Here is a 19351-nt window from a genome sequence, read left to right as displayed (position 1 = left end):
GTTAAGAGATGGCTTTACTCTCAAGTGTGACAGCACCTTCACCCAACATGCTATTTATCTTATGGGAGAGACACCTCTAGTGAACTATGGACCCCGGTCCATTCTTTTACATTGAATACAATCTACTGCAATACTTGTTCTACTTGTTCTCTCGCAAACAATCATCATCCACACTATACATCTAATCCTTTGTTACAGCAAGCCGGTGAGATTGACAACCTCGTTGTTTCGTTGGGGCAAAGTACTTTGGTTGTGTTGTGCAGGTTCCACGTTGGCGCCGGAATCCCTGGTGTTGCGCCGCACTACATCCCGCCGCCATCAACCTTCAACGTGCTTCTTGGCTCCCTACTGGTTCGATAAACCTTGGTTTCTTACTGAGGGAAAACTTGCCGCTGTACGCATCACACCTTCCTCTTGGGGTTCCCAACGGACGCGTGTTGTACGCGTATCAAGCACTTTTTCTGGCGCCGTTGCCGGGGAACGAAGAAAAGTTACACCACAAAGATTTTCAACTCCCACGTCAACAGCACTTTTTCTGGCGCCGTTGCCGGGGAGATCAAGACACGCTGCAAGGGGAGTCTCCACAATCCAATCTCTTTACTTTGTTTTTGTCTTGCTTTATTTTATTTACTGCTTTGTTTGCTGCATTATATCAAAACACAAAAAAATTAGTTGCTAGCTTTACTTTATTTACCGTCTTGCACTCTATATCAAAAACACATAAAAATTAGTTACTTGCATTTATTTTATCTAGTTTGCTTTATTTACTACCGCTAAAATGAGTAATCCTGAAGTTGAAGTTCGTTCGTTTAAGCAACAAGGGGGAGAATGTTTAAAAGATGCTTGGTATAGAATTAGTGATGCCCATAATAGGTGCACTAAGAAACACTCCACCACTATCCTACTCGGGAATTTTTATGTTGGTATCTCTAGTCTGGAATAGGTATGTTCTTGATTGTCTCGCGGGAGGTAACTTCCTAGGCGCCCTGCTTTAGAAGCTAGTTGCATTATTGAGAGTTTATTTGGAATACCACTTCGTTAATGAAGTTAAAATTGAAGCCTCTCTTGAGGATGTCATGAAAAAGTTGGAAACCATAGAGCAAAACCTTCCAATTATTGATACTACTTTGAAAGCATTACTTGATAGCACTGATAAACTTGATAAATCTCTAGGTGGAATTAATGAGAGAATCGCCATCTTAGAATCTTGTGCTATTCATGATAATCAAACCCAAAGGATTAGTGAACTTGAAGAGGCTATGGGAACATTGGGTTCAACCTTTTCATCTATAAAGTTTAGAGAGAAAGCTTATGTGGGAAAGGAGCAAAGGTTCATGTATATCTCTAAGGGGCCTAAACCAAAAAGCTATTATAGGCCTAAAATTGATAAAGCTCTTAAAACCACTATAGATAAGGGAGCATCTAAGATACCCAATGGGATAAATTGTGAAAATGATGTTGATGTTTCATCTCTTGATAATACTTGATACACACTTTCTGCGCCTAGCTGAAAGGCGTTAAAGAAAAGCGCTTATGGGAGACAACCCATGTTTTTACTACAGTATTTTTATTTTATATTTGAGTCTTGGAAGTTGTTTACTACTGTAGCAACCTCTCCTTATCTTAGTTTTGTGCATTGTTGTGCCAAGTAAAGTCGTTGATAGTAAGGTTCATACTAGATTTGGATTACTGCGCGTGAAACAGATTTCTTTGCTGTCACGAATTTCGACCTGCCTCTCTGTAGGTAGCTCAGAAAATTATGCCAATTTACGTGCGTGATACTCAGATACGTACGCAACTTTCATTCAATTTGAGCATTTTAATTTGAGCAAGTCTTGTGCCTCAATAAAATCCATCTTTACGGACTGTTCTGTTTTGACAGATTCTGCCTTTTATTTCGCATTGCCTCTTTTGCTATGATGGATGAATTTCTTTGTTCCATTAATGTCCAAGTAGCTTTGTGCAATGTCCGAAGTGTTAATAATGATTGTGTCACCTCTGAACATGTGAATTTTTATTATGCACTAACCCTCTAATGAGTTGTTTCGAGTTTGGTGTGGAGGAAGTTTTCAAGGATCAAGAGAGGAGGATGATACAATATGATCAAGGAGAGTGAAAGCTCTAAGCTTGGGGATGCCCCGGTGGTTCACCCCTGCATATTCTAAGAAGACTCAAGCGTCTAAGCTTGGGGATGCCCAAGGCATCCCCTTCTTCATCGACAACATTATCGAGTTCCTCCCCTGAAACTATATTTTTATTCCGTCACATCTTATGTGCTTTGCTTAGAGCGTCGGTTTGTTTTTGTTTTTGTTTTTGTTTTTGTTTTATTTGAATAAAATGGATCCTAGCATTCATTGTGTGGGAGAGAGACACGCTCCGTTGTTGCATATGGACAAATATGTCCTTAGGCTTTACTCATAGTATTCATGGCGAAGGTTGAATCTTCTTCGTTAAATTGTTATATGGTTGGAATCGGGAAATGCTACATGTAGTAATTCTAAAATGTCTTGAATAATTTGATACTTGGCAATTTTTGTGCTCATGTTTAAGCTCTTGCATCATATACTTTGCACCCATTAATGAAGAAATACAAAGAGCTTGCTAAAATTTGGTTTGCATATTTGGTCTCTCTAAAGTCTAGATAATTTCTAGTATTGAGTTTTGAACAACAAGGAAGACGGTGTAGAGTCTTATAATGTTTACAATATGTCTTTTATGTGAGTTTTGCTGCACCGGTTCATCCTTGTGTTTGTTTCAAATAACCTTGCTAGCCTAAACCTTGTATCGAGAGGGAATACTTCTCATGCATCCAAAATCCTTGAGCCAACCACTATGCCATTTGTGTCCACCATACCTACCTACTACATGGTATTTCTCCGCCATTCCAAAGTAAATTGCTTGAGTGCTACCTTTAAAATTTCCATTCTTTACCTTTGCAATATATAGCTCATGGGACAAATAGCTTAAAAACTATTGTGGTATTGAATATGTACTTATGCACTTTATCTCTTATTAAGTTGCTTGTTGTGCGATAACCATGTTCCTGGGGATGCCATCAACTACTCTTTGTTGAATATCATGTGAGTTGCTATGCATGTCCGTCTTGTCAGAAGTAAGGGAGATTTACCACTCATTTAATTGTTAGAGCATGCATATTGTTAGAGAAGAACATTGGGCCGCTAACTAAAGCCATGAATCATGGTGGAAGTTTCAGTTTTGGACATATATCCTCAATCTCATATGAGAACATTAATTGTTGCTACATGCTTATAAATTAAAGAGGAGTCCATTATCTGTTGTCTATGTTGTCCCGGTATGGATGTCTAAGTTGAGAATAATCAAAAGCGAGAAATCCAAATGCGAGCTTTCTCCTTAGACCTTTGTACAGGCGGCATAGAGGTACCCCTTTGTGACACTTGGTTAAAACATGTGTATTGCGATAATCCCGTAATCCGAGCTAATTAGGACAAGGTGCGGGCACTATTAGTATACTATGCATGAGGCTTGCAACTTGTAAGATATAATTTACATGATACATATGCTTTATTACTACCGTTGACAAAATTGTTTCTTGTTTTCAAAATCAAAGCTCTAGCACAAATATAGCAATCAATGCTTTCCTCTGCGAAGGGCCTTTCTTTTACTTTTATGTTGAGTCAGTTCACCTATTTCTCTCCACCTCAAGAAGCAAACACTTGTGTGAACTGTGCATTGATTCTTACATACTTGCATATTGCACTTGTTATATATATTACTTTACATTGACACTATCCATGAGATATACATGTTATAAGTTGAAAGCAACCGCTGAAACTTAATCTTCCTTTGTGTTGCTTCAATACCTTTACTTTGATTTATTGCTTTATGAGTTAACTCTTATGCAAGACTTATTGATGCTTGTCTTGAAAGTACTATTCATGAAAAGTCTTTGCTTTATGATTCATTTGTTTACTCATGTCATTACCATTGTTTTGATCGCTGCATTCATTACATATGCTTACAATAGTATGATCAAGGTTATGATGGCATGTCACTCCAGAAATTATCTTTGTTATCGTTTACTCGCTCGGGACGAGCGAGAACTAAGCTTGGGGATGCCGATACGTCTCCGACGTATCGATAATTTCTTATGTTCCATGCCACATTATTGATGATATCTACATGTTTTATACATACTTTATGTCATATTTATGCATTTTCCGGCACTAACCTATTAACGAGATGCCGAAGAGCCGATTCTTGTTTTCTGCTGTTTTTGGTTTCGTAAATCCTAGTAAGGAAATATTCTCGGAATTGGACGAAATCAACGCCCAGGGGCCTATTTTGCCACGAAGCTTCCAGAAGACCGAAGATAAGACGAAGTGGGGCCACGGGGCGCCGCCACACTAGGGCGGCGCGGCGCAGGGGGGGGCCCGCGCGGCCCTAGCGTGTGGGGCCCCCGTGACCCCTCCGAGGCTGCCCTTCCGCCTACATATAGTCTTCGTCGCGAAACCCCCAGGACCGAGAGCCACGATACGGAAAACCTTCCAGAGACGCCGCCGCCGCCAATCCCATCTCAGGGGATTCAGGAGATCGCCTCCGGCACACTGCCGGAGAGGGGAATCATCTCCCGGAGGACTCTTCACCGCCATGGTCGCCTCCGGAGTGATGAGTGAGTAGTTCACCCCTGGACTATGGGTCCATAGCAGTAGCTGGATGGTCGTCTTCTCCTTATGTGATTCATTGTCGGATCTTGTGAGCTGCCTAACATGATCAAGATCATCTATCTGTAATGCTATATGTTGTGTTTGTCGGGATCCGATGGATAGAGAATACTATGTTATGTTGATTATCAATCTATTACCTATGTGTTGTTTATGATCTTGCATGCTCTCCGTTATTAGTAGAGGCTCGGCCAAGTTTTTACTCTTAACTCCAAGAGGGAGTATTTATGCTCGATAGTGGGTTCATGCCTCCATTAAATGCGGGACGATGACGGAAAGTTCTAAGGTTGTGGATGTGCTTGTTGCCACTAGGGATAAAACATTGATGCTATGTCCGAGGATGTAGTTATTGATTACATTACGCACCATACTTAATGCAATTGTCCGTTGTTTGCAACTTAATACTCGGAAGGGGTTCGGATGATAACTTCGAAGGTGGACTTTTTAGGCATAGATGCATGTCTGGATAGCGGTCTATGTACTTTGTCGTAATGCCCAATTAAATCTCACAATACTTATCATATCATGTATGTGCATTGTCATGCTCTCTCTATTTGTCAATTGCCCGACTGTAATTTGTTCACCCAACATGCTATTTATCTTATAGGAGAGACACCTCTAGTGAACTGTGGACCCCGGTCCATTCTTTTACATTGAATACAATCTATCGCAATACTTGTTCTACTCGTTCTCTCGCAAACAATCATCATCCACACTATACATCTAATCCTTTGTTACAACAAGCCGGTGAGATTGACAACCTCGCTGTTTCGTTGGGGCAAAGTACTTTGGTTGTGTTGTGCAGGTTCCACGTTGGCGCCGGAATCCCTGGTGTTGCGCCGCACTACATCCCGCCGCCATCAACCTTCAACGTGCTTCTTGGCTCCTACTGGTTCGATAAACCTTGGTTTCTTACTGAGGGAAAACTTGTCGCTGTACGCATCACACCTTCCTCTTGGGGTTCCCAACGGACGCGTGTTGTACGAGTATCACTCCACCATGCCTGAATCAGACCGCCACATCCTCTGGCCACTTAGGAAACATAACAGCGCACGCAGGTAGCGGAAGCGGCAGGATTAGGGTTTCTCTTAGGACAGCCCGAGAATGGGCAACATGGCATCAGTATTGGGTCGCTTGGCTCACTTTTCATGTCGTATCTTTATAAAGTCGACTATACATAGTGACACACATGCAATACACCCTACATAAAAATAACACTTCCCTAAACCAATAATGCACTTGTTATCTTGGGCTTAGTCGTCCTGATCTGGTGACATAGCAACAGTGCTCGTCGGTGTGCTCCTCTAACTCCAATGGTCCTCCATTGGATAAGAAACACCATCATCTCCTCCTTCCCCCGAACCTATCTTGGCATCCCTATATCCACTCACAAACTGCGTCTTGCCAACTTCAATCCTATCATCTTGAAAAGCGACATGAAGCTACCGGGATGGCATGGCAGATCTCTCCTTATTGGAGGGTGTCTCCTGTTGGTTAATTCTGCTCTGACCGTTATGCTTGCTCATGCCATGAATGTTGGGCTCCTTCCCTTTGGGGTGATTGAGGCCATTGATAACAGGAGATGCAACTTTCTTTAGACAAGCAAAGAAACCTACAATGGTGGGCAATGCAAGGTTGCATGGGCTGATGTCGGTGTCTCTAATAAATTTGGAGGCGCGGGGTTCTTTCTATTCCTGCCCAAAATTCTGGGCGCGCAGGAGTACGTCGAGGCGGAGAGTAACGACGGCTACGGGACGACGACTCCACCTCGTTGTCATTGGAGGTCTTCTTGAAACACTTCGGCATCTTCACTAGTGGTGGGACTGGTGGCGTTGATTTGCATTCAATGACGATGGTTGTGGGAACGACATCTGCGTCCCTGGCAGTATAGGTAGCGCTAGCCATTATTGCACGCCCATCATCCCATCGACATCAATGCCGACAGAGAAGTTGAGGCGACGATGGCAGTGGTCATCGAAGACTTTGATGGTCATGGCAACTACCACCCGTCAGCCTTACGTCGTCGGTTGCTACCATGCGAGCCTGTGGCAAGCGCGGGAGGACATGCGGGATGTCCCCGACGCGTCCGCTCATATACGCATCAGCTCCCCAAATTTGGTGGACCGATGGGTCGCACCGGACGGGTCAGTCTGTTTGGATCGCGCTGCTGAAGCGTGCGCGATCAATCCACACGTCGACGCAGAATGGATCAAAAACGGCAGGACCATTTAAATAACTTCGGTGGAGATGCCTAACTCCTCTTCGCGTGAGAGAGTTAGAGGCGATCGTGGCACGGTTAGGGATCCCATGTGGATGGGTTCTCGGAGGGAGACTGCAATACATTGTTTCTCCACCTCTGAGAGGCTTTTTTTTTCTTCTTGAATTGCCGCTCTGAAATGGCTGTGTTGTAGGGTTGATCATATACACCGAACAAGTTTGTGTATAGCCGGCGCCACACACTCCCATATGTGTCGGGCCCATTTCGCATTTTCGGAAATTTTGCCCTTTTCGTTTTCTATTCTCTTCTTTTTTTCTTTTGGTTCTTTTATATTTTCTTTCTTTTCTTTTTTTATGTTTCAGAACCGAAAATTACTATGATTCAAAAAATATTTAAAAATGGTTAAATTTGAAAAATGATCAGATTCAATTTTTTCTTAAAATTCGTAAAATGTTCTGACTCAAACATTCTCAAAATCAAAATTTATTGAAAGTGAAAAATTGTTTAAAATATTCAAATTCAAAAAAATTGAAATTTGGAAAATGTTCAAATTCGATATTGCTTAAAATTTTTAGAAAAGTTCAGATTCTAAATTTGTTCAAGTTTTGAAAAAAGTCCAGATTCAAATTTTCTTGAAATTTGAAAAAAAAATCAAAAAATTTGAAATTCGAATTTTTTCATATTTATTATAAAGTTCAGCTACAAAATTTGTTCGAATTATTCATGTAGGAGAAAAAACGTAAATGAGACAGCAGAAGAAGAAAACGAAAAGATAGAAAAGATACTGGGCCGGTCCAGCATCTCTGCCTAGGGTGTGCGGTGTGTGCTAACTGCTAAGAGCTGACCGGGTTGCCATATCGGACGGTAGGTTTGGTTAGCCCACCTCTCGCAGGCAGGCAGGCCGGAGAAACGTGGTGAGAGAAGCCAGGATTTGGCCCTCGGGCACTCCATATTCAAGAAGTGGGCAAGGGTTACATGGAGCGAGGCCTGAAATCGTCCACAACGTACCCCAAGATTTGGCTGCTGGTTTCCGGCGCTACACTCTGTCGACTCCTGTCGTAACGTGGCGTGATGGGGTGCAAAACTCCGGTGGTGTGGAAGCCACCGTCCACCGACGCTACGCTCCCGGCCGACCGCCGCCGTGTCCGAAGCAAGCAAACCCGGAAAAACAATAAAATGCGTCGTGTAGCGTAGGGTAGTGGTTGGCGAGGTCGAGCGAGCGCACACGGGCTGCCCGCGCCCAAAGGGTACGCACGCACCAACCCAACCGCCACGGAAAGCCTTCTTGTCTCGTTTCACCTCCGCTAGCTGCCTCTCCTCCTCCCGCTAGCTTCTGGGCTGCCGCACTAAGGGCATCTCCAGCGCGCGACGCAAACGGACGCTGAGCGACCGTTCACGTCCGGCGTGATCGAAAATGCGTCTGGGACGTGTTCCAGCGGGGCGACGCAAAGTGACCGGGCCGTCCGCGGAGTCGCAAACCTGGCCCAAATATGCGCCAGGTTTCCGTCTCGGCGGACGCGCAAAGTGTCCGCTCGCTTCCCCACCGGGCCCGCCTGGCAGCGAGTCGGCATCGATTCAGGCGGTCAGCGCTTCCGCGTCTGCGCCGCAGCCTTCGCCATCAATGGCGCGGCTGCTCGTTCTGCGCGCGCACCGGCGGGCGGCGGGCCGGGCTTCGCGGCGCCTTCAATGGCATCGTATCCCGCGCGCGCCCGCCCATAAAAGTCCACCGGCCGCGTCGCTCCTTCGCCCACACCTCCACAACCACCACCGCCGCAACGCCATGGGGAAGAAGAATGACTTCGAGGCCTCCGGCAGCGGCAGCAAGAAGATCCCGCTCCCCGTCTCGGTGGGGAGGCTCATGCACGGCCAATGGATGCCGTGCGATGACGCTCGGTCCGGCGTGCGGCTGCCGGCGGCTCGGCCTGCCGCCGGGTGCCTATCCCTCCGATGCACTGCGCGCGAGCCCGATCGGACCGCGGAGATCCGGCGCAAGAGGCGGTATCTGCCGGCGGACCTCCGCGACGATCCGGCGTACGCCATCGACTCGGAGGTTTGGCGTACGTACCTGTCCACGGAGACGGACAGGAGACGAAAGGCAGGCTTCATGGGCGACAGGGACTACCCCTTCGGCCCTGCACCGCCGGCTCGTCGTCAGCAGGTGCGGACGCGACGTCAGCAGACGCAGCACAACGACGCCGACGACGATGACGAAGCTTACGCCGTGTACGACGACGACGACTACGTCGAGGCGCTCGCGTACCATAGCGAGGAGGTGAAGGACGACAACGACGACGTCGTCGCCGTCTTCCACGAATGGTAGCAGGCCTTGGCGGAGGGCCGGAACTTCGACTTCCCGGACAACATGACAGACGACGAGATGGCGAAGGTCGCCGTCCTCATCTCCGAGCAAGAGGCGCCTGTGCAGCCGCCGCTGCCCCGCTACGCCACCGCCGTCATGCCGTCGGGCCTGTCGGCGGATGAAGCTCTTCGACGGCGCGCTCGCAGGTCGGCGGCGCCTCCGCCACCGCCGCCACAGCCCGCAGGCCCGGGCGCCTCAACCGCCGCCACGGCCGCAGGCACGGGCGCCTCCGCCGCCGGCACGGCCGCGATGCGGCCCCTCCACCGCCGCCACCGCCGCAGCCTCCTCAAACTCGAGCACCGGCGGCGGCGCGCCCGGCATACGCTCCCCCGGATGCCAACTGGCCTTGGGTCGTACCGGAGCTCATCGTGCTGGACAGCGACGAGGAGCAGCACAACGGCGAGGAGCAGCACAGCGGCGAGGAGCGATGGCGTTTTAGGTTTATTTTTTAAGTATGTAAAACTATGTTTCATGTTTAAAAAAAAGGATTCGTCCTAAAAAATGCGTCGTGCCGCTGGAGCCACCCCCCGACGCAAACGGACGCGCGGTCGATTTCGACCAAAAGGATCGACGCAAACGGACGCGCGCGGACGCTAAAATGCGTCGCGCTGCTGGAGATGCCCTAAACGAATATACCCCACTCCTACTTATGTTCAGAAGAGAAATATTCTCCTCCTCGAAGCATCCCAGTCCCAGTATATATAGTAGGGTTGAATACTGAACGGAAACGGACGGAAACATGTCCTATTGTTTTTGTTTCCGCCTATCTTGATGGAATCGAAAATGAAATCGAAAACCCCGGAAACGATTATGGAAACGAAAATCACCGGAGATGAATATGGAGCGGATACGGGACGGATACGTTACGAAAATGAATATTTATCGCAATAAAATGGCGACATATTACCTTGGTCTATATACCGAAAATGCACGTATAACGAAGTAGACAATAAGACAAGGAATATCACTCAACTTCAACAAGCGGCAATTCAAAAGAAACTAGAGTAATAGACATAGTTTAACACTTAGACAAGCGCAAGTTCACATAAATATTTTTGCGTCGACACGAAGACTGTTCGTGGGCAGTCGCTTGGCCGCCTGATCGCTCCTCTTGGAGGAAGAAGCCGTGATCGCTTCGATCGCTTGGGAGTTGGAACTAGGTCTTGTGGAATCGTCCCAAACAGAGATGAGTCGTCGGGACTATAGGCGGCTGTCTATAATTAGTAGGTGACCTGCAGGCCTAGTTTCGTGTGTAAATGTAGGCCTAGCAAGAACATGAGCCTCTCTAGGTTACATTTGCGGAAACTTTTCATATTTTTTTATCCGGAATTTCCCTTGCCGTTTTCATTTTCGTCGGAAACAGCTCCCTCGTTTTCATTTCCGTTTCCTTTCGTTTTCCGCAAAATGCCATTTCCTTTTCCCTTTTTTGCTCTCCATTTCCTTTTTCTTCAAAAACAGACGGAAAGTTTTCCTTTCATTTTCAACCCTAATATGTAGGCACCCCACAACAGCGTCCACAACACAATGGCGCACGGAAACATGTTTTTATCTTTTTTTCGTTTACGCCTATCTTGCTGGGATCAGAAACGAAATCATACACCCTTGAAATAAATATAAAAACGTAAATCATCGGAAACTAATACGGACCAGATACAGGATAGATACGTTACCGAAATGGACACGATCACGGTAATAATACTTTGGTATGTAAACCGAAAGACGCACATAAATAAGTTGTCGCATAGGGAGACGATTCGTCGAGGACTCTAGGCGGCGGTCTGACCGCATGGCTCATGCACGCAATTACAATAGTGTAGTTAGGGTTAGTTTTTTATGGACTTAATACCCTGGCATGGCCTAGTTTCATATGTAAATATCGGTCTACCTAGAGCACGGGGCTCGTAGGGTTATATTCCAAAATTTTCTATATTGTTTTCCTGAAATTTCATTGTTGTTTTTTGTTTCCATCGGAAATGGCTCCCATGTTTCCTTTATTGTTTTTGTTTATGATTTTCCTTCTGTTTCTTTTCCATAAAATGCCACTTCCGCTTTCGGTTTTTGCTCTCCGGTTCCCTGTTCTTCAAAAACAGATGAAAAGTTTTCGTTCCGTTTTCAATCCTACCCCCAATCCGTAGGGTGCATGGTGTGCCCGCCAACATGAGACCTCGGAGACGTGCCAGGTGGCGAGCCACGTCTATCTAGGCCAAACCCACACTGCGGGGCACAGCGCTGCAATTCCCATCAACGGTATTAGAGCATCTCCACCGGCAGCCCCCAAATAGGCGCCGGCAGGGACGTGGGCACCTCCGTTTGGGGGACGTCGGCACTGCATCCTCTTTTTGGGGGAGCTGTTCCCACACCGGCGCCCCCAAACAGGCGGCCCCAATAGAAGTTTTTTTTAACACAAACTACATATTATACTTAAAATTTTATTTTAATGTCATTCAGGATCGAGAAATGAATAATATTTTCGGGCTAATCCGAGTAAAACATTATTCACTCCTCAACCCCGGATGACATATGAAACATGCTTCATCTCTAGCCTACTACCTACTGGCCACTTGGCCCTATGGAGGTGGAGCTGCTCTCTCCGGTGGTCTCTCCCCTGCTCTCTCCGCTGCTCCTCCATCGATAATCCCCTGCTCTCTCCGCCACGAACGTCAAGTAGGCGGCTCTATCCGCGGCCACCGCCTCCTGACGCAGCTGCTGCTCCAGGTCCTCCCGCCGCCGACGGTGATCCAACTCCTGCCTCTGTAGGCGGAGCTGCAACTCCGCCAAACGCCACCGCTCGTAGACTTCCTCCTGAATCTGCGTCTCCTCTGCTGCGACCGTCGCAGCGCAAGGTCCTCCCACCCCTTCTGTCGTCGCGCCTCCCACCGGCGCTCGCTCGCCGCCTCCCGCCGCCGTCGCGCCTCCAGGAACTCCACCTCCTCCGCCTCCTCCCGCTGTCGCGCCACCTCCTACCGCGCCACCCGCCGCCGTCGCGCCTCCTCGGTCACCCGCAGCCGCTGCTCCGCCTCCTGGCCCTGCCGCTCGTCCGCGACGTGTGCATCCACGGTCGCCGCTAGCACCGCCTCCTCCCACGCCTCGTACTCTGCAAGCTGCGGGTGCGCTTCCACGACTTCTACGGCCGCCTCTAGCGCCGCCTTGTCCCACGAATCGAACATTGTGCTATTTTTTCTAGGGTTTTTGCACTATAGAGGCGGGGAGGAGGGGTAATATAGACCACCGGCGAGGCGGGAAACCTCCCGCGCGGTGTCGCGGCGGGAGAATTTCCCGCGCAGTGTCGTGGCGGGAGCGTCGTGGCGGTAAAATATCCCGCGCGGTGCCCTGGCGTCACTGACAGGCGGTTCCCACGCCCAAAATTTTCAACCTCGCGAGGCGCCGGCGCGCCTAATTCGCGCCCTTGGTGAAGGGGCGGCACGGGGTTGTTGGCGCTTCTATTGGGCTCGAAAAATCACCGGCGCCGGGCGCGCCGGTGTGAGCCCATTTTCGTTTCCGGCCCCTAAAAAACTATCGGGGCCGCTATCGGAGGCGCCGGTGGAGATGCTCTTACACCGGGAAGAAACTAGTGGCATGTGTGTCTATAAATCGTGGAAGTCGAAGAACAAGTGCTCAGTTATGAGTTATGACACGGTTGCGAAGGACCATTTTGACGTGCCCAGACATTCCTCACACCCTGGCAGAGGGCATGTGACCGATGTGAACGCCAACCTATTTCACACCTTCACACCTGCGGGCTGCGGCACACACAGTGCCAGGCTACCAGCGCGCGCAAGGGGTCAGTCAATACGCGCTTTGCCCTCCTCGTCCTCCTCGCATAAAATATTACCGCCGAATAAGTGAACCATATCTACGCACGCAAATGGTGGACCGTATCAGCTAGCCCTGGTGGTGGTCGCGCACGTACAATCCTGCAGCCACGCGTACGTACGCGGACGGTTCTGCCCCTCGTTCAATCAGAACCTAGAGTGTCACTTTCGTACGCGGCTAACGATCGCTGTCGGGTCGATCGGTAGCCATCGCTGCATATATATATACTCCCCCCCCGATAGACTCAGAATAGTTCAATAGCCTTTTCTTGTTTTCTATGGCATTAACAATAAATGAATGAATGATGCTCACATCAACAGCATTCAACAAATTAGTACTAGAATGAATGATGCTGGTGTGGAGAGCTGTACCAATCAAGTTGAAGGTTTACTTTCTGCGGCCTACTCCCTCCATCTAGAAATAAGTGTACATACGGGTTTTTTAAGATAAATTATGAAGTGAAGTGAAAAATGTATTGGAAACATGCATCTCTTCTCTTTAATTATTTCACGTCCAATGAGCTAAGTAGTTGTAGAAAACAAGGAGAATATGTGCTTAGAGCAAGTTCAATAGTAGAGCCAACTGTTGGCTATCAGCCAAGTGTCATGTCATCTATAGTCATCTTAGAGCCAACATGTACAATAGTGAGCTATAAAATTGTACTACCTCCGTCCCAAGGAATAAGGCGCACGCGTATTCCAAGACGAACTTTGACCATAAAAATTGAGCAAGACCATCTTGATTATATTATATGTAATTAGTATCGTTGGATTCGTATTGAAAAGCACTTTCTAATGATGCTAATTTCATACAAACAATCTTTATATATTTAAAGTAATTCTTGGTCAAACAAAAAACACGTAAAACGAGAACGCCTTATTCCTTGAATCGGAGGTAGTACTACTTTATTAGTGCATGGCTCACCATTCACTCTCACATAGTGCCTAGGAGCACATGCTAGAGCTGGCTCTTGCATAAGAGTCCACTCATCTTCTCTCTCCTACTCTCTCTCCTCCAACTAGACAACAATATATTATTTTAATGCTTATACCCAGCTGATTAGGACTTATTGTACTTTTGGATTTGACTTTCGTGCAACGAGAGAGAACTAATTAAAGTGCATTGGGAAGATAGGAGGACACTCTCTTGTAGACAAAGTTTAAAGCTAGATGTCCACTTATTTATGGACGAAGAAAGTATGTACGTAATTATAGTTGAGTTGCCCGTGGTGCCGTGTTTCGCACGCGCGTTTGTTTCTAGCCGAGTCCACCAAAAAAACATATGAAAGCAACTAGGTTTGGCGGAAATTAAATTATTAAATTATATTTCATTATACACTACAGAGTAGAATAAAAAAATTCCTAAATTTAGAATAAAACCTAGCCTACTAGTTATGGGTCGAGGCACACGACGTGCCAGCCTCGCCGTCGTTCTTCCCCTTCCCCTGCTAGGCATGCTTTGACGCCCATCTCTCCGTCTTTGCTTAGCGCATCTGGCGGTGCAGCATTGTTGCATGTGTCGCCGGAGCTTCCCTGCGGCGCTGGCCCTTCAGCGCGCCGCTCGCTACTAGTGATAATCCTAGTTTTGGGCAACCTGCGTTGCTTCGCGGGCGGCGGCCTCGTGATGTTGAGCGTCGAGCTCAAGGAGCCTCTGTCGCTCCCCTGCCACGATGAGCCTCATTCGCCGGTGCCCGCTCGACGTAGATCTGGATGACCCGCTGCCATCTAGGCTCTAGCCTAAGCCTTCTTCGCCTCCTCCTAGGCACGGGTGACATTTGTTAGCTGTAGCGTCATCTTGTACGATGCGACGAAGGCAGCCTGCACCGGGTACACCGGTTTTGGCTCTCATTTCAGCAGTCCTCAGGGGCGAAGCTCCCAATAGGGCAAGGTAGGGCAGCCTTCCTACCTTGATTTTTGGTGAATACATTTAGATGCGCGTATTTTTTCTGAAAATTTTGAGTGGTCATACGTCGAAAACAGACTCCGTATCAGAAAGTTATGCTTGTTTCAGTGAACACTGCGCAAAATGAGACCGAGTTATGCATCAATGAGAGATAATCAAACGTCTTAAGTGTTTGAATTACATTAAATTTTTTAAAAAGAGGTAAAGCTTAGCCATTGAGTAGGCATTATTGGTATGTTTTTTTAGTTTCTATTTATAATAAAATATGTTTTATTTTTATTGTATTTAGTGATTGTGTTTGAACCATATGCATCATTATTGTTTTAGGACTATTTTGGCATTTACATTCTTAAAAGTTCGCCCTACCTCAGATTTGTTTTGTCCTTCGCCACTGGCAGTCCTCCTCCCCGTCGCTCCAGTCCTACTCCTCCTCCATCTCCTCTCCGTCGCCTCACGTTCGGCATCGTCCATCAATTATGTGCCGAGCTCTGAGAACTCCACCATGTCATCCTCGTTGTGCACCAGCTCCATCTCGGGCTCGGGCTACGATGACGCGGGTTCGGCCGGAGGTGGTGATGGAGGTGAAGAAGGCGATAGTGTTGCATTAAAGCCATTCAGGCCTAACGTGGAGTACGTCATGGCGAACCAGAGCAGCATTTCGTGTCTAGTGTGGTGATAGAGTGTGCCGGCTTCAACATGGAGGTGGTGGTGGAGTGCGACGAGCGGCGAATGTTGACTCGGAGCGACGGTGGATGGTATTTTACAGTGGAGGCAACACAGAAAATGTTGCGTCCAACGTCTCGCTCCAACGTCTCGCAAGAAACCATGTGAAGCGGAGACGACCTCGAAATGCAAGACACAGTATTGAGACGTGCCAGATCGAAAAAACATTTAAGGAACTCGGCTGAACGCGGTTACCTATCCGACACCCTAAAGACAATTAAGTACTAACTGTTTAAAAATGTGTCTGGAGCTGCTCTTAGACTGCTCATAGTGGGGAGTAACATAAGGTGGTGTCATGCATAAGTTACTAGTCTATATTACTACCTTCATAGTGGAAAGTAACTTAGAGGTGGTATTATGTAATGTCTCATTTATTAATTTGTAGACTCATCTTGTTTTGGGAAGGGCCGGCCCTGAGGGGGGCAGGCGGGGCGGCCGCCCCGGGCCCCCGAGACCCCCAAGTTCCAGCTAGCGACGAGCCGACGACGATACAGGAATTCATACGTGCGCCATTAGAGCAGATGGTTACTTCCTCTTCTCACGGTTGGGAGGACGACGAAGCGTTATTCTGAACTTGGGCCTTTTTCTTGTTTCCTTCTTAGTTTAGGCCTTCTTCCGTTGGTTAGCCTTTTTTTTTGCTTTGCTGGTTACCAAGCCTTTAGGTGCGATGGGCCCCATGTGTTGGACCGTGGTTGCAAGATATGAATCACAGACATGTTTATCTTAACAAAAGAAATAAATCCAGGAACTGCAAAGACGCTCAGCTCAGAAAAAAGAGAGAAAATGCAAACACATAGTCGAAGCCCATTTTCCTGTAAAAAAGTCGTATGCATTTCTTTTTTCATCATCAATTTCTATAATAATTGGCAAAGAAAGGATTGCAAATAGCCACGGCTAGGTACGGATATAATTCTCCGTGCATGACACAGTTTAGCCGTTTGCTAGACAAGAACTAGAGACTACCAATTACCGACCCTCAGCCATGGCCAACGAAGTCGTCATGATGTTGGGGCGAATATTTAATACACTATGCATAAATTATGTGATATAAATGTTTCTTTTATATGCATTTTGTGTGTAAAATTCCTTATATACATATACAAATATATTGTTTAGTTTATAGATCCCAAATCGAGGAGGATAGGAGCGATAATTTGTTTTTCCCACTTTTTAGAATAAGGAAAAAAAACATCTACTTAGTCATTTCATATGCGTCATCTCATATTTCGTCTTTATTGGTGACGAGTTCTATCGTGGTGATGTCAAATTGCAAGGCATGCATCGGTCGTAGATTCTAAAGCCCTCGGGTGAGATTAGTTTTTCAAGCTAAGGCAATGTCATCGGCGGCGGCTGAAAGAAATATGAGTTGATAGTTCAAACTAATATCTATAAATTGTCGGTTATAAATGTGTTTGGATTCACTTTAAATATTTCAATGTAACATTTATTCATGCTAAAAATAGTAATTATTATTTTACTGATATTATTAAGGGCTCCCGAAATCTGATTTCGCCCCGGGCCCCCAAAATCTCAGGACCGACCCTGGTTTTGGGGTGTGTGATGTTATGATAACATAGCTAGTTACCACATTCATTTCTTTCTTCATTTATTGTTATGCCATGTCATCAAAATATCTTGAGTTACTTCCATTATAAGCAGTCTTAGAGCAAGTACAATAGAGTCCAGTCAGCTGACTATAAGACATTAAATAATATATTTTAGATGAGTTGGAGGAGAGAGAAGAGGAGAGAGAAGGGAGGTGGGCTACTATGCAATAGCCAGCTCTTGCACGTGCTCCTAGGCACCTTGTGAGAGTGAAAGGTGGGCCATATATTAGTAAAGTACCAGATTCTTATAGCCAACTATTGTACATGTTAGCTATATGATAATTACAAATGATATGACATCTTGTTATAGCCAACAGTTGGCTATACTATTGGAATTGCTCTTAGCTTGCAGCCTTGCTGTAGCCCCTGACAGTTGGCACACGGAACGGGATAGGTCATCCGTGCAGTCCCAGGCAAGTTCTGCGTCTCTATCGAGCACTGGCCGTCGTGTCCATATTTTATTCTCGCGATGTCAACCATAAGCGGTCGGCGAAAAAGTTCATTCGGTATCAGAAAAGGTTAATTAAGGCAGGGAATAATCAGCCGCTAATTTAAATATTTCAAGAGGTCCTATGCGAGTTTGACCAGTTCAAGGAGCGTTCGTTTGCTTCATTTCATCCGTGCATACTCCGTACCTACGTAACGCGATCTATTATTTATTGTCTAATCGTAAAAGGTAATGTTCGGCTCAAGCAAATCCTTATCAATTGTGTTTTTGGAGAATGTTTCATAATTAGGGAAAATTATAACGCGAGAAAGTTCGGATTTAAGTCTTCCGTAGCTGTCCGACTATTTATAGCCGACGTGGGATGACAACTTTAATGAAAACAAGTTAAAATAAGTTATCACGTGCCACACATTTTGGTTGCTCCAAACCCGTTTGCTCTAACAAATTATCCGCTCGTTAAGTTGTACCGGATATCAGGACTGCTGCAGGACTCGGTGGAGGCATGATTTAGTCCCACCTTGCTTAGGCTGGTCATAGTGAGGAGTAACTTAGACTAGTAACATATGACATGTTACTAGTCTAGGTTACTACCTTCATAGTGACCCTACAAAATTTCAAATAAAAATTCAAACTTCGGCATAATTCAAATGAAATGAAACATTGTCAACTTTATTAAACATACATAGCTCGACGCAGATACTTCATATAACCATAGGAAGAATCTAGACACAATTCGACACTAATAACTCGACACTCGACACTGAACACTTCGACACTAGATACTGACAGTTCAACACTTCGTCATCCGACCGTATATATGCTAGACACTCGACACAAGTCCAAGAAACCATCATCCTCTTCTGATGATTCCCCATCAACGTCGCCGAGGAGATCATCCAACAAGTCGAATCGGCAGCGGTGATCGAGGATGGCGTAGAGGCTGTTGCACCGGACGCCGCCGTGGCTTGCTGCGTGGACGTTCTCCAGGTGCGCGGCGCAGTACCCGGCCATGTCCGCCTCGTCGGATTGTCGCACAACCATCCGCATGTACTCCCGGTAGATGATGCGGTTTGTCGCGGCGGACCACCTCAAACGCCGGCGGGAGGAACTCAGCCTTCTCGTGGCTCTGGAGCTTCGGGATGTTGAGCCGATCGTGGGGGCCGTCGAGCAGCCACACCAGCGCGTCGAACGCGCAGGTTGGGAGCTCCGACGTCTCAAACGTGTTGATCCAGAGGCGGTCGCCGCAGCGCATGTTCTCGGTCTCCCAACGTCCGGAGGGGCACAACTGCACGCCGTGCAAGCCGTTGCTGCGCGGGCGGCGGTGGGGAAGCATCGTCGGGCGCGGCTCGGCGACAGAGGCGATGGATTTGGGAGTGGGGAGGGGGGACAACACGGACCGGCGGGTCCTGATCTAATCGCGGCGTGGCGCGGCGGTGGCTAGGGGTGGAGGGCAGTGGGGTAAAACGCCAAAGTGGCAATTGGGCCGCCGCGGGTGACCGGTTTATGCGATACATCACCACCAAGGTGATATAGATTTGCATCACGTGGTGCAACAAATTTTACATCGCGATGTAAATT

The 19351-nt window shown here is 47.1% G+C and overlaps 1 protein-coding gene across 1 annotated transcript in view; it reads right to left on the bottom strand.

Annotated features, from left to right (window-relative positions):
- LOC124707866 (cytochrome P450 89A2-like) overlaps positions 1–19106 on the bottom strand; it is a 23198-nt gene extending 4092 nt beyond the window's left edge. The window contains exons 1-2 of the mRNA XM_047239566.1: positions 18858–19106; positions 18622–18790 (exon numbers count right to left, since the gene is read on the bottom strand). Coding sequence (XP_047095522.1) covers positions 18622–18790; positions 18858–19106 — 418 coding nt within the window. The remainder of the gene's footprint in view (positions 1–18621; positions 18791–18857) is intronic.
- Positions 19107–19351: the final 245 nt, after the last annotated feature.

This window comes from Lolium rigidum, chromosome 1, assembly GCF_022539505.1.
Source record: "Lolium rigidum isolate FL_2022 chromosome 1, APGP_CSIRO_Lrig_0.1, whole genome shotgun sequence".
Taxonomy (NCBI): domain Eukaryota; kingdom Viridiplantae; phylum Streptophyta; class Magnoliopsida; order Poales; family Poaceae; genus Lolium; species Lolium rigidum.
This window is presented reverse-complemented; position numbering and strand designations above follow the sequence as displayed.